Source organism: Stegodyphus dumicola, chromosome 7 (assembly GCF_044657685.1).
Source record: "Stegodyphus dumicola isolate Sdum_Otavi_A_Nest chromosome 7, ASM4465768v1".
In the NCBI taxonomy this organism is placed as follows: Eukaryota; Metazoa; Arthropoda; class Arachnida; order Araneae; family Eresidae; genus Stegodyphus; species Stegodyphus dumicola.
This window is the reverse complement of record NC_140774.1, coordinates 185610272-185626734: the sequence shown is the minus strand read 5'-3', so window position 1 is coordinate 185626734 and position 16463 is coordinate 185610272. Positions and strand designations below refer to the sequence as shown.

Sequence of the window (16463 nt, the reverse complement as noted above, 5' to 3'; positions counted from 1 at the left end):
GGGGTCAAAGGCTAATGGAATCTTTGTTAGAAAGTACAGAGGATGTCATTCGAAATCTTCACACCTATTTTCTGCATTAATGGACGGGGAGGGGAGGAAATTGCTGTGAAACTGGAAAAGTATTTGGGGCAGTTCGGTATTTTGAATATAGAGTTTAGCGAAGGGTCTAGATTTCAAAGAGTTAAAGATGTTATTAACTTCAATAATATTCTTTTCACTTACACAGTATACTTTTAGTGTACATATATTGGTACTATAAATAAAACATATCTAATCATATGCTGAAAAAGGTTACAAAGAAGTATGTGAAGGAACTACATGAGTAAACATGGTTGTCGCATGTTAAACCACATATAATGGTATTTGTTTGCCTGGTATTGTAATTTGCAGAAAGCTGATTTTTTTAACTAATGCCATTTCATTTTTAAAATCAAGCTCATTGACTTTTTTGAATAATTAATATGTAGGGTATCTGTGAGGAAATGACATATGAGGAAATAAGGGAAAAGTATCCTCAAGAATTTGCTTCTCGTGATGAAAATAAATTTAAATACAGATATCCAAGAGGAGAGGTATGTTTGTCATTTTAATATAGTTACAGTAACTTATAAACATTAGTATATACATATTGATAAATATTTTAATATAGTAAATGAAGATTAAACTACTTTGTTAAAATTATTTTTGAATTGAATGCATAAATGTTGAAAATTAATATGTGGGTTTTTAATTGAAGTCATATGAAGACCTGGTGTCCAGATTAGAGCCTGTTATAATGGTAAATAAACTTGATTTTTTTCTTTTATTTTTAAAAAAATTAAATATGCTTATTTTTTTAAACTTATTCTTTAAAAATATTTCTAACTACTTTAAGAATAAAAATAAAATGGTTTAAGATTTCAATATACAAACAAAATATTCAACTTTAGTTTAATGAAGTGTAAAATTTTATTGCTATTTAGCTATTATTGCTATTTTAATGTATTATCAATTCTTCTATGACTGATAATACTCATATTCCCATTTTTAAGAGAATACCTTTGCTATTTTATTGATTGCTTTTTAATGACCAGCATACATAATGATTTAATTATGTAATTAAATATGGCTGTAAATATTAGAAATAGCTTTTAAATTGCAGGTGTCAGAAATGATTAACCCTCTGACTGCTCAATTTGTAGACCAAAATCGCTTCCAATTTTTTTTTTTTTTTTTTTTCATATTTTAAATCTATATATATGAGAATTGAAAAACGCACTTTTTCTTTCTAGAAAATATTTTTTATATAGATTTTTATCATGAGAAACTAAGTTGCCAGAAAACCAATTTGAGATGTTATCACCAAAAAAAAATTTTTTTAAATAAATTTCAGTCGAATTACAGTTAATTTCTATTTATTGCATAATATAAAAAGTAAAATGTATAAAGTTTAAGAAAATATAAACGGCTGAGGGGAAAATACCTTAGAAATGCAGTTTAGTATGATAGAGTTCAAAACAGGGTTCAAGGCAAAGTCCAACTTCACAGTCTTTGCACCAAATCCAATAAATCTAATTAATAATCAATCTAATTATTAATCTAATCAATAATTTAATTAAATAATCAAGATAATCGCTGAGCGTTTGCTAGCAGCCATTTCTATAAAAAAAAAAAAGCGGCAAAAAGTGAAGTTTGAGTGCTAATACCACGTGCCTTCAAATGCCGCAATTTAGTGGACAACTAACGATAATCTGTTGGCCAAAATATAAACTAAACGCCTAATACTGTATATAATTTATTTCAATGGTTAAACGGGGAAAAAACGGGATACACTCCTCAATAAAGGAAGAAAAACATATGCCCACGGAAATTGCAGGATGAGCAAATTTTGCTACATTTGAGTTGCTTGGGGAAATCGCGGGATGATCAGCCAGAGGATTAACTAATAATAATACAGTGAAATCGGACAAATTAGGAAATAAAATGCTGCTTAAAGGTGATAAGATAACCCTTTCAGTAAAAATCGACTACTAATTATTACAATAACAAACCCTTTTGATTATGTTAGAAAATTTTCTTAAATCACAGTAGATGAAAAATGTACCATGTAATAATTTTTTAACAATTTAGAGTACTTCAGAGTTTATTTTGCATTAAACCATTATGTGATATTTTGAAAATAGTAGTTTTAATTTTAAATGAAATTTTTATAGTTTGTCCTCAATACTTTTTATTTATTTATTGGTAACTAAGGTAATCTTTTTAAATAAAAATTGATAACTATTAATTTTGTATGTTTCTGTATAGGAGTTGGAAAGACAAGAAAACGTCTTAGTAGTTGCTCATCAAGCAGTTTTAAGGTGTCTACTTGCCTACTTTTTGGATAAAAAAGCTGGTAAATTTTATTTTTTCTTCCGCTATAATAATTCATTGCAAAATATACTTTTTGTGGAATTTGTATTTGGAATATTATTTTTTATGTATAATTAAAAATGAATTTATAAATTGATTATAGAATTTTGGATATGAAATTATTTTTCTCTTCATTCAAAATTACTCATGTAAAATCTAGAACTGCTTACTGACTTTTAGTGTTCATTAAATGTTAAGATTTAATATGATAAAAAATTTATCTAAATCATCTCTAAGAATAAACTACTTTAATTTCATATTGAAAGGCTGATTTAAAAATAAAAATTTATGAACCCTTCTTTAAATTGTATATTTACTCCTAAGCCGAAGTGGGAATTTTTTCAGATAGATTTCAGTTAGAATATTATCAAGTTATTATTATTATTTCTACTAGATCAACTTTTAACTTCTTTGGGAGAGGGGAAGGAGGATATTTTAAATGGAAATGAAGTTGGGGGGGATAATTAGAGGACTCGACCATCAGCCTCAACTGAGGTCACCACGGTTATGAGATAAATCGGTGGGAGAAAATGACCCTTAAGTGCCTCAAGATCTAATGTAGCAGATGCAAGTGGTACCTCTTTAATCCTGTACTTTGTGGTCCAGCAAATCTGATGATCCTGCCCATTAGTATAGAAATCTGCTGCCAAGCAGGTGTTAGTGCATCCTGAATTCAAAATTCATTTAAAATACAATTAAATATTTAGTTTCATGATCAAGTTACAATAAGTAGTCATACTGTAACTAGTGGTTGACATTATATATTTTCTGTCTGGGCTGCATCAAACACTGGTGACTGGCACCGTACTGTCCCTTCAAACTACACCATATGCTAGTGACTGACAGTATACTTTCGAATCGAACTGCGTCAGTCACTGATGACTGACAGTATAATTCTTGTTCATGTTGTGTCAGTCACTGTTGACTGATGATATAGTGTTTTAAAAACTATATTATTATGTATGTGCAGGTTCATAATGGATTGAATGCATACAGAACCAATGATAGCTTATTAAAATTTATTTTCCCAAAACAAACACTTTATAGTGCTGAAACTCAATCTAATATTCTTATTAGATGTAGTTACCACTTCAATCTAATAAGAATGTTTAACACAAGACAATATGTAAAGCCTCGATGCATAAACGTGCAGAGTGATCTCTTGATACTCTCAGCTAAACTCAGACTCATATGTGAACTGAACTGATAAGTGATGCTCTTTCCAGTCTTGTGTGGGTTTCCCCTCCGCAAAAAAATTCCCAGCGCCTTCACTTTCTTGAAATTCCTGGAACATTTGCTGAACCCATTACAGTTACGTAAAGATTGGACCAGATTCAGTTTCACAGGGCCAAAATGTCACCAAGTTTCTCAACTTTTGAAGGTTTCCTGCTAAATTTGGTGACAAAAATTTGTCGCTAGCTTGACAATATTTCATCATTTTGGCGAACTAGCCATTTACCTCAATGTTAAATGGACATGCCCCCGTAACCTTATTTTTCTTGCGAAGCATTGTGTTGTTGAGGGCTTTCATGTTACGTTCGTTATACAAGAGATATTACAATTTATATATGATTTCATTAAAATTATTTAAATATATAAAAAATTAATAGCAGCAATATTCTATCAAATTCTACACAAATCTCTGGCCACCAAAATATTAGGGAAATCAGATATTGTGGGTTAAATGAAAAGGAAGATAAAAGACGCTTGGTACTTTATGTACTTAAAACTAGTTTCTGCCTAAATTAAAATTAAGAAAACTACATTGCAAAAATATCTGGTACAATCCTTGCCAGGTTAATATTTCAGCACTAAAAAGAAAATTGATCTGATTTCTTTGGATTTAGTGTTTCTAGTGAAAAGTTCTTGGTTCACAGACTGGTTGAGTATTCTGTGAGTGTGTATACACAAAGTGTCTTGCATTAACCGAAAATATTTTAGAGGTTGAATAAACAGCTAGAAGAATGGATAGACACTGAAATAATGAGCCAAGTCTTTATCAACCATTTGATCAAAGCGTTTGGAGATGGTTCAGCAAGACAAAGAAATGAGATAACTTAAGGAAAGTATAAAAGAAAATAAAGTGGAAGTAAGAATTTTTATAGATAGCATGCTAATTTCATTTTGCTGCTGTTCTCTGTGGTTTGACAATAGCCAGGTCCCTAGGTTAGGTATAAGTGCAGGGGCTGCCTATTATTTACCATGAGTAAGTAGGTGTAGGCCCCCTATACTAGCCATATTTAGAGTTGCAACTCCTTCCTGGGGCCTACAGTACCGTTCTGGTGCTGAAATGTTACTGTTTGCATAATGATTTGGGTTGGATCAATCTGTGTTGCAGAGTTCTAGACCTCCTTGATGCCAGAATATCCATTACTTGGTTGTGCGCTTCCTCATATGGCTGTTACTGATTGTGCATTTGACATATGGAATCGCATCTTGTTCTAGTCTTGGTCTTTTCAGGTGCAGACCTATTGTTATGATGCATGTAAATAGGTAATGCTGTGGATCACCCCTCTCCCCACATATGCATAGATCTGAAGGTCCCTAGGTTGCAGGATTTAGAGGTACAATTTATATTTGAAATTATTTAGTAGGATTCAAAATGTATGGTATTGGCAGCAGTGTTTTTTTTTTTTTTTTTTTTTTTTTTTTCACAAAACCTGAAAGGTTATATGCTTTCAGAATGTATGAAGGAAGTAAATTATGTTTTTATAAAAATTTTTTGCTTATTTTCTCTCCCTGGTATAATTTTATAGATGTAATGATTTAGTTTTAACAGAATACTATTCTTACCCCTCCCCAAAAAAGACTGTTCTGTGTGTTACCTGTTTTAAAGACAAAATAATGTTTAGGAAGACTTATATGAATGCATGTAGAATTTTTGAATTAAAAATGCGCATAAATTTATATATTTTCGTAATATAATGATATGAATTGTGATTTTTGGTGCATATAGAATTTAATATGTAAGCAAACATTTTTTGGGTATATGTGTTTATAGAAGAACTGATTGCATAACATTTTTTGTAGAAGAACTGATTGCATAACATTTTTTGTAGAAGAACTGATTGCATAACATTTTTTATATTTATCCAGTGCCCTTTTTTCTCATGCTTAATTATAATCAAAAATTAAATGCTACTTTGGCCACAAATTAATTTGTGTATTGTTCAATATTTAATTTAAATTTCTATAATAGTTTTATAAGTACTTACATTGCATGAATTTGAAATTTTCTGTTCTGTGACTTTAAAACCTATTTTTTTTTTTTTTTTTTTTTTTCAACTGAAGTTATTTAAATTTTTGTTTTGCATTTTTTTCAGTAGCTTTTTTTATACATGCAGTTGCTCTTTTGTACTCGCATTAGCTGGCTAATTTTATGACACAAGTTAAAGCTTTTTCCTTTGTTTCTTCTTTCTAAAAAAGATAAAAGATTGACTGGCTTGATTTTATTCTATGGCATAAAGTTTATATTATATTAATCTGTTTCATTATTAGCAAAATAAACACCTTAGAAGCATCAAAATAAAATTGTGTAATTAAGTAGTCTCATAAGATTGCATGTAAATTATATCGAGAGGTCACCATCTCTGTAGGAAATAAAATGTTTTCAAAGAATTGGATATTTAAAAAAGAATAGATACAAATGTGAATGAAATTCACTAATTTGAAAGGTTCTTTGCTGCAATATATGTTACCAACAGTCTTATGCATCATTTCTGATATTTTCCTATGTAAGAATTTTTTGTAATCATATTTTCAAGATAGGACGACAGACTTTTTTACTATAAATATTTTGAATATTTGTAATGTAGTTATGTGTAAATATATATACAATGCTGTATTCAAATTTTAAAAGAAATCAGATTTCAGTAAAAGTTACTTTTTATACATAACAGATGACAAAATGCCTAATTATTTTTGTGTCTATTTGCACTAAGAAAGATTAATGTTTTGTTCTTTAGAAATCAGCTATCATGATATACAGGGTTATCCAAATTAAACTTCCCCAACTCAGAGGCCTGTGCAGAGTGTTGCATGGGTCATAATGTGATGAAATTTTAAAAACAGACACTTCAGATCATGCGCTTGAGATTTAACAAACAAACAAACAAACAAAAAATAGTACAAGAAGTTGCCGATAGGTGACGCTGCAGATCAACAAGACATTCTACAGATGTTCTATATGTGTGCCGTGGTTCTCCACAACTCTTTCCATTCGCAAAGCAGTATGGTCCACAGCGGAACGCAGTCAGTTCACATTAATTCCACGAACATGTCGAATAATTGTGTCTTTCAGATGTGCCAAGGTTGCTGGGTGTTCTCGGTAGACCCGATTCTTTAAGAATCCCCATAACCAAAAGTCGCATGGCGTGAGATCAGGCGAGCGGGGAGGCCAAGCTGTAGGGAAACAGCGGCTGATCACACGTGCATCAGTAAAAGGTGCCCGTAACACCTGTTGAACGCCACGAAGAATATGGGGAGGTGTACCATCCTGCATAAATATCGTGTCCTGGAGGCGGCCACATTGTTGCAGTTCAGAGATCACAAACGTTGTCAACATGTTCTGATACCATTTTCTTATGACAGAGCAGGTTTTGAACCCTGTTCCTTATTTTTTTTTTTTTTTTTTTTTTTTTTTTTAAGAGCTGACTATTGAGTCACCTCTTCAAAAAAAAAAAAAAAAAAGGCCCAATGACGAATGTTGCAGTGAAACCGCACCATACAGTAACCTTTGGAGGGTTCAAGTGCACTTGATGGATTGCGCGCGGGTTTTCACTTGCCCAAATTCGGGAGTTGTGCGTATTCACTTGACTATTCAGGTGGAAATGGGCCTCGTCCGTCCAAAGGATGTTCCACGGCCAAACAGCATCGACTTCCATTTTGGCAAGGAACTGCAATGCAAATGTTTCCCGAACTACAGGATCCCTGTCGGACAGCTGATGACGACTTTGGATTTTGAAAGGAAAATAACCGAAGATTCGATGCATCACACGCCCAGACTGTCGTATAGAGCATATCAACAGCACGAGAAACAGTTGCCACACTGACAACACCATGTGGCGATTGGCTAGTGGGGTCCACGACCGCCAAAGCAACGTCTTCTTCGCATGTAGATTCGACAACCTGTCATCCTCTACCTGGTAAAATTCCCAGCTGTCTTGTTCTTTCGAAATTCTTCATCATGTCTCGTAGAGCGCGTGGTGTCATTGGTCCTCGGCGTAAGATCTTCAGCCGACGGAATGCTCTTATCGCAAAACAGGAGTTCTCGTCATTCTGGTAGAAAAGTTTCACTAACAGAGCTTTGTCTTTCAAAGTCGCCATTGTGCATCAGCGAGCTGGAAACAACTGCCTGTGCAAGGCCTGTCTTCCACTTTTGTAGGGCTCGTCTTTTGGATACGTTGCGCAGAAGCTTTATTTCTGCAAAACACGTTGCTGCAATATGCACATTACTAGTGTTACAGCGCCACCTATCGGCAACTTCTTGTACTAATTTCTTTGTGTAATAAATCTCGAGCGCATGATCTGAAGTGTCTGTTTTTAAAATTTCATCACATTATGACCCATACAACACTCTGCACAGGCCTCTGAGTTGGGGAAGTTTAATTTGGATAACCCTGTACATTAAACTGTTTTATGTGTATTTACAGATTAATTTCTTTATATTATGGTGTTGGTATATTCTTGCTCTCTATCCAACTTTTGTTTGAGCATAATAATAAGTGTATGAATATTTAGATTGCATATTCAAGTTTATATTAGATCATAATTAAAATTTCCGGTTATAAATGTGTTTACATTGTTTTTTTTATATTATGTTGTAAAAAATGGTTAAAAGTTAAGTGGGCATACCTTTTTCTTTTGCCCAACTTCACAGCAGAAATTCCTTACCTGAAGGTTCCTTTGCATACAATTCTGAAGTTGACACGTGCTGCTTATGGCTGTGAAGTTGAAGAGATCCGGGTGCCCATTGATGCTGTGGATGATCATCAACTCATCTAAACATATTTTTAAAAACTTGGACTAAAGTGCCTTACAGTTTTATAATACTGCATAGCTTTATAGCATATGTATTAGCGATAAAAACTTCAGAGTTTGAATTTCAGAGAATTACTTTTTCATCATGTATATAGAATGATATGAGTAAATTTACTAGTATTATGCATTTGAATTTTTTAATAGTTTGCTGTGTGTTGTTAATATTACTTTTACTATTTTTTCTTTGCAAATGATTACCATGCCAAGGTAAAATTTATGTCAAGATTATGACTGATATATCTATCAAGTGTGCTTTCAATCAATTTCATAAAAATTTTAATGTTATGTAACATGAAGTTATATTATTTATGAAGAATAACAATTAAGAAAATTTGTATATGTTTGCAAGTTTTTCTTAATGGTTCTTCATACTAAAAATTTAGAGAGTTGCTATAATTCTTTCCTAATTTATGCTGAAACTTTATGCGTTTGAAAAAATTAGTTATTAATGGTATGACTAATATTGAGATTTTAAGTTTTTTTACTTATTTATTGTATTAAAGATTTACTGTATACATTTTAATACTTTTAAGCAAATTTATTTTAAAAATCTTAGAATTTTTTTTAAATGTATTTGTCTAGTTTGGGTGTAACCTTTTTTTAATGTTTTTGGACCATTTGTCTTTTTTTTTAAAATAACTTTTAGTCTAACCTTTTTTGGTGTTCTTTTAATAATATTTATAAAATCAGCAAATGTTGCATGCATATAAGAAAACTGCATTATAGTATTTTAATTGTATTTTGTGATATGATGTAATAAAGTTTGAAATTATATTTTTTGATATAATGTTGATAAGTTTTAACATGTTTAATACAAAAATACATGAATTAGGCATCTGCCTTTGAAATATTTGTTTAGTAATACAAAGATTTATTTAGTTTTATTAAAATTAATTATCATATATATATTATCTATTAGTAATTTGGTTTGGTAATTATCAAAAGTCTTTGCAGTTTTTAATTTATATGAGTAGATTTTATTTAATATGCTAATTATGAATATTTTAATATTATGTCATAAAATCTAATATGTAGTTTTAAAGAAAATAGGATTTCAAGATGTAGTTGGTATGTGTTACATATATAACTATTTCAGGCTGTTTTTTTAAACAGACCTACAATTTTTCCTATACATTTTTTAATAAGAAAATTAATCTATATCCATACTGGAGGTTCAAAGACTATATGCATCTTTCTTTACTTTTGAGAATGTGAAAGGTTAGGTTATTTAATTACGAAAAAGCCTCGAGGGCTATCTGCCTAAGGGGAGGGATGCCTTCGTGGAGGACTTTCTAAGGGAAACTGGCTTGTATACACGTTACACATGAGGAAAACCATGAAAACACCCATGCAGCCAGCCCGTTCGCAGGATTCTAACCTCGGACTGAACTACCAGTGTTCAGCGACTTTACCGCTCGGCCGCTGGTGGGCTGAGAATAAGAAAGAATATATACTCTTGTATATGAAAGCATAAGAGAATACCTATTAGTCTTCAAGTTCTGAGTTGTTTTATTGAGAGATTTTTTGAATTGTGTGTAATTCAAAGAAATACTCAACATTTAATTTTTTCATTAAACTTAAAAAAATGTTTAGCTACTTTATGTTACTTGTATTACTACTACTTTATGTTACTTGTATGTTTAGAATAATCCTATAACAAAGCAAATAAGTGATAGATTGAATTAATTAATGAAAGATTATTTATAGTATTTTGCTGTGTAAGATTTTATGCAAGTTTTTTTACATATTTTATTCAATGAATCTACTGTACTTAAATTTAGACAGATTTTAAGCTTGTTTTTAAACAGATTAAGTTATGTCTCATTTATTATTATTTGAATTTGTAATGTTTTATACCCGAAGTTTTAAATGAATTGGTTTCTTTTAATGCTTAAGAAATACTCTCTATGTACAAGTTAGACACACAATTTATTCTCCCATATTCTGTACTTTTTATATGTTGCTGTTGCTATGACTCCATGAATTTTCTTAATGTAATATTTCACATTTTAAAGGATAATCTTAATTTAGTAAATAATATTACATTAATTTATCATTTGATAAGTGCAGAAATAATTATAAAAATTAGATTAAGAAATAAAATCCTTTAAAATATTTTATATTTGAATTAAAATTATTAATTTATGTTATCAAGCAAATTATATGCATTGCATGAATACTTAAGTTAAAATTGATTTCTTTACAATAAATTATTGCTAAACTGATAATTAATAGAACCAAATCTGATTACCTGAATATATTGTTTTGTCTGATTCTTTTTTGACTCTCAACTGTTATGAATAGTCACTGCTGCAAAGATTTTAAAAGTTGTATTGAACTCAGTTTTAACTGATAAAAGCTAACACAGAACAAATATATTATGTTCTTGGGTTCAGAACAAATATATTATGTTCTTGGGTGAAATATTAGTTTTCTCAAACTTCTATATATATTGCCAAATCTGATCTTTTCAATGATTAATTAGACTTAGTTTACTCTGTGTTTGTTTTTAGATAGTTCATCTTAGAATATCTGATAGTGTTTGCTCAATTATACAATTTTATTTCTTTGAGAAAAACTGAAATCTGCATTTATTTGAAATATCTGAATGAAGAAAAATATTTAACTTTTTTTTTAGTTTGCTGCCAAATTTTTTTTTTTTTTTTTTTAGTTTGCCTTATAGAATTTAAATTCTATTTTTGTGCCATAAAATTTGTCTTATGTAATGCTCAATTTTGAAGAATTAATTTTGAATTTTTATTTCTTTTATCTTTATAAAGTCATAACTTTATATATTTTATACAGAGATAATACACATTAAAGAAAAAAATATAAATCTGGTTTAATCATACTTTGACACTTCTGTTAAAGTTGTAAATTTTTTACATATCCAGCAAAATTCAAGCAATACATATAAATGTATTATTTAAATTTTGATGGTTAAGTTAAAATATAATGGAAAGATTTTTCAGTTTTATGTTGTATGAGGTTTAGATAATGTTTAATAATAGAATAAATATTTCACTAAATGTTTTAAATCACACAGTGAAGCAGGTAAAATTAAATGAGAATTTAATATTAACTTACGGAAGCAGCAGCTATATAACTTAATTTGATTTAATGCAGCAATACAGTTCAGCATGAAATACTTGCATATTGTTAACTTTTTATTTTATGAAATATATTTTATTGTTCAGCCATTTTTCAAATTTTATATTTCAATATTATTTATCACATAACAGTAATATAGGGGAAAATAATTTCATATTAATATCATGCTGAAATAGATAGTGAATGTAATAAACTCTACAATATCCAATGTTAATAATTTTCTGCTGTCTGTGCACTTGTTTCAAAAATCTTCCTGATTTGTGTATGGATATTAATATATTAAAACTGGATTTTCTTTTTTAACATCTTGTACAACCCGACAGCCTTAAAATATAATGGAAGTAATTTAAATGAAAGATGTAAATTACCATCTATTTAAAAATTAATGAACTTTATACCTTAAAGTATTTCCTCCTGTTTAAATTATTTTAGCAGTATATACGAGGATCTGTGTAAAAAAAAAAATATCACTTGATTATGAAGCAAAACCTTATACTAGAATAGAATATTTTCAACCATTCTGCTGAGTTTCTTAATTAGTAGATTCTTATCTCTTTTTATACTAATTAATTAAAATTTTTATTAATTTAATTCTTTCTTGTTAGGGAATTTTACTAAATTACAGATCTTTATTTTTCAGTGTTTCTTAGACATATAGCATTTTATAGGGCATAAAATTTTGAGAGCGAATAAGTAAATCTTTTGCACAAGGAAAGATATACATCATCATAGTAGTATGAAGTCACACTTTGTTTAATGCTGCATTTCACTACCTATCATAATATAATTAATGGTCTTAAATCACTGAATATGATCGAAGAGGTTGAAACTGAGCTTTTAGATCATGTCTGGTGATATCCCAGACATTTTTTATCTGGTGACAAATCACGGATGCTGGTAGGGTCATCGTGGTACTTTTTAGACATTCTTGTGAGATTTTTAGCTTGTTATAAGCTGTTACAGTTCTAAGTGTTTAGTAATTTTTAGCCCAAAAGGCGTTAGCACAGAAGAGATATTAATTTCGAAGCGGCATTTTCTGTCGATTCACTTTTCAAACTGTTACCACCAAATATTTTCACCATGTATTATATTTAAAGAAACTAAATAATAAAGAATCTGCATGAATGTATTTTGCATTGTGATGAAACAACGGTACCTAGAGTTGTCAAATTTTGATTCATGTAGTTCTCCAACTGAACATGGGCACTTGGAAGCCCGGATTTGGAATTTGCTTTATTATGTATTTTAAAATTTGTAAAACTTAAGTGAATTTTTGATTAATAAACTCAACAATTTCAAAGCGAGCAATGGTAACACTGCATGGAAAAATTTTTGTCTTCAGCGCACGAGACCGTGGATTGGAAATTCTAAAGCTATGCTGTTTTTGAATATTTTGTGATATTGCTGTTGTTTTTTTATTTCTCTTTTCTTCTTCTTTTTTTTTTATTGATTTACTTTAAAAAAATAAAAATGAACCTTCTCAATTAATAGTTATACGTGAACCAACAACATGCATGATGTGTATTTTGTTGAAAAGTTATATATAAATTAAATACATCAATATTTCTTCCATTTGAAATCCAGTATGCATAGATTTATAGAGTTATTTATGCCATATAGTGAGCTACTCTATGCAACACTCTACATTGTTTATGCAAGTTAGTACATTTTGGCTACATAAAGAATGCTTTTTATTATATTATATGCTTAATATTCGTGTATGTACATAGAATCTTTTATATATTAGCTGTATTAGTCTCTTTCAAATTTCTAATCGTTAATAAAATTACTGAAAATTGCAAATAATCATACATATTGCAATACTAAATAGAATTTATTTATATTTTTACATTTGATTTTAATACATCATCAGTGTCTTTATGCTAACTGTATTATATGATTTGATGCAATAATGTACACACACACACACACACACAAAAAAAAAAAAAAAAAAAAAAAAAAAAAAAATTCAGTAATTTTTATGACAAAGAAACTAAGTAAGAAACAGGTGAAAGAAGCAAACACACACAAAAAGACATTTATCTCTCGTTCTACCAGGCCGATTGACTAAATTCAAATTGGTTTTTCATGTCTCGAAAGCATGACTTCGGATATATATTAGATTTATATATAGCATTGCTCTAACATAGATATTTTGACACAAAATCGAACTTTTTCTGAAATAACATACTAATTTTGTTTCATATTTCGATTCTAAGAGTCAAATTATGCCAAAGCGCCAAGTTTTGTAAAAATCACACGAGTAGTTTTTAAAAAATTAGCTCTCAAAATTTTAGCTCCTGCATATTAATTGAATCTGGTATATATTTATTATCTCTTTTTTTAATTAAACTTATTTGATTCTTCCTTTCACATTTCAAAATTTAGGTTCGTTCCAAATAAAATTTGTCTGCTTTTTATGATTTATTTTTAAAATTTGTATTTTAAAATGTTTTTAATAAATGTTGCAAAAACAATTTGAATTATAACCTATAAAATTTTTACCATCATAAAGTAGATATATTTCTAAGCATACCTGCAAAAAATTAGTTTTTCATTCAAAATTTCCTAAGATATATGTGAATTTACATATTGGTATGTTTTGAAATTTGGCATATTTGTTGTAAGTGATAATAATGCCAAATGTGGTTTACAAACTTTGTTAAAATTATTTGAAAGTATGAATGCGAACCTTTTTTCTGCTCGTGTACAATGAAAAAAAGAAAGGGAAATAGGTTGCTATAAATTAAGAATGTAAGTAAATTAGGAATAAAAATGTGCCTTTTAAATTTCTCACCAAAAAATTACAAAATTTAATATCTAGGCATAATTTAAGTTAGAGAATCGAAATATGGAAAACAGTTGGTTTGTTCCATGCTATTTCAGAAAAAGTTTGATTTTTTGGTCAAAATACCTATGCTAGAATAATGCTATATATAAATCTAATGTATATCCTAAGCTGCATTTTTGCGATATGGAAAACAAACATTAGATTTTAACAATTGGTGCAGTAGAACGGGAGATACAGAACTGCCCCCCTTTTTTTGTGCAAGGTGTACAGGAAATGTGTGCAGGTGTAAAATATAAATATCTTATGCCTTTTCATGTTTATTAAATTCCACTTCTGTAAGTAATTACATTGCTGATTAGTAAAATTTTTATATTTATAGATTCTATTACAGTCAAAAGTCTTTAATCCGGACTCGTCGGGACTTCGGTGATTCCGGATTATAGATCATCAGTTTAAATCTGGTAAGATGGCATGCAGAAATTATAAAATTAAAAATATGAAACCGTAATTTATAAAATAATGAGCAATTATGATCTAAAGGGTATCCAAATTTACAAAAAAAAAGCTTAATATTTATTTGTTTACTTTATTAAACATTTCTTTCAGCGCGCGCATGCGTAAAGCATACATTATGTATAGCCGAAATTAGAAAATTGCAACCAGAAAACTATTTGATTTGTATTCATGATATTTATAATGAGGAGGAATTTGATTTAAATCATATCAAAGACGAAGTAAATCGAGATGAAATACTACATTTAATAAGGAATTATAAGCGGAATAAAATAAAAACATCTGCCCTGAAGATAACGATAGTGTTGACAGATCAACTTCCAGTTCATTGCGCTCCGCCACTTCCCCCCGCGCAGAGCAGTGTGAAATTGATAAACAGATTTCGGAACAGTTAGATACACAAAGGATATGCCTTTATCCATTTTTTGGAGCAATTTCACTTCTTGTTTGATGGACATCGAAACATACTTTCGTTTTCGTAGATCCTTTGGGAGCTCCAGCATCGGAAATTCTATTTGACATAATCGAAAGTTCAAGCTTACTTTTACAAAATTGCTCTTACAGTCTGCAAAAAATAATAAGCCGGATCCAATTCGAAGATTAAGGAACAACGCAATCATCAACATTAGCTGAAATAGACAATTAGATAATTTTAGCTTATACCGTCTGTTATACATTAAACGCGCAGCGAAAACGTATTCTGCGCTTGTGCACACGCAAATGCGCAGTCGTAAAGATCTTACGCGCACGCTTAAACGCCTATGCGCATGCGCAGAAAGTTTTTAGCTTTGAGGATTATGGGTGTCCGAATTAACGACTTTTGACTGTATAATAATTCAGTAAAAATTTCTCAATGTGCTCAGCTTTAAAAATTATAGTTTGGGTTTTGTGTTATAAAATAAAATGCTAAAAAGAATTTTAATAGATTATCAATTTTGTTTGCAAGTTGCTTTTGTGATTTATGCTTATATCATCATTTTAAAATATTTATGTTTATTGTCATGAGTATTTTTTTAGTATTACAAAATTGTTTAAATATTGTGTGTGCGCATAGAAAAGAATATATTTCAAAATAAAAGTATTATATATTAGAAATTTAATACATTAAGTGTGAAACAACTCCACATGTTTTTAAGGCAATTTCAACGTTTTAATCTTTTTATAAACTTTAGTTTTTTATTTTATATATTTATAGAAGTTATGTTGGAATAAATTTTTTCTCTTGACATTGTTTTTTTATTTTCCTCATGCAATCTTGACTGCTGAAAAGGCATAAAATTATGCTAGACCTAATACATTTTTGAAGATTTTGGTTGACACTTTTAATGTATTCATTTTCTTAATATCTTAAGAGCAGAGATGTTAAAACATGATAAAGCAAAGTGGGAAAAAATTAAGCAAATAATGTAACTTTAAATCGTACTCTATTTTTGATTTAAACTTTCTGAAGTATTTTAAATTAACAGAAAATAACAGGTAGAAGAAGAAGTCCCCATAATCTAATTTCAACACACTTTTACAAAGACATACTTCTTGTGAAAAGACATTGCATTATATTGGTATGATTATGGCCATCTAAGAAATGAGTGGTCAGTTGAGGATGGTATTTGAAAAGAGA

The 16463-nt window shown here is 29.6% G+C and overlaps 1 protein-coding gene across 6 annotated transcripts in view; it reads left to right on the top strand.

The window, feature by feature from the left end:
- Positions 1–16463, top strand: part of LOC118191818 (6-phosphofructo-2-kinase/fructose-2,6-bisphosphatase-like) — a 172594-nt gene that overhangs the window by 141853 nt on the left and 14278 nt on the right. For 4 of the 6 annotated variants that reach the window (XM_085821157.1, XM_085821156.1, XM_085821159.1 and 1 more), the window contains exons 10-12: positions 468–572; positions 737–778; positions 2287–2374. In XM_085821157.1, coding sequence (XP_085677283.1) covers positions 468–572; positions 737–778; positions 2287–2374 — 235 coding nt within the window. Of the gene's footprint in view, positions 1–467; positions 573–736; positions 779–2286; positions 2375–8269; positions 16072–16463 lie in introns of those variants that run through there. The other 2 variants (XM_035362671.2, XM_035362670.2) reach the window with 2 other exon arrangements.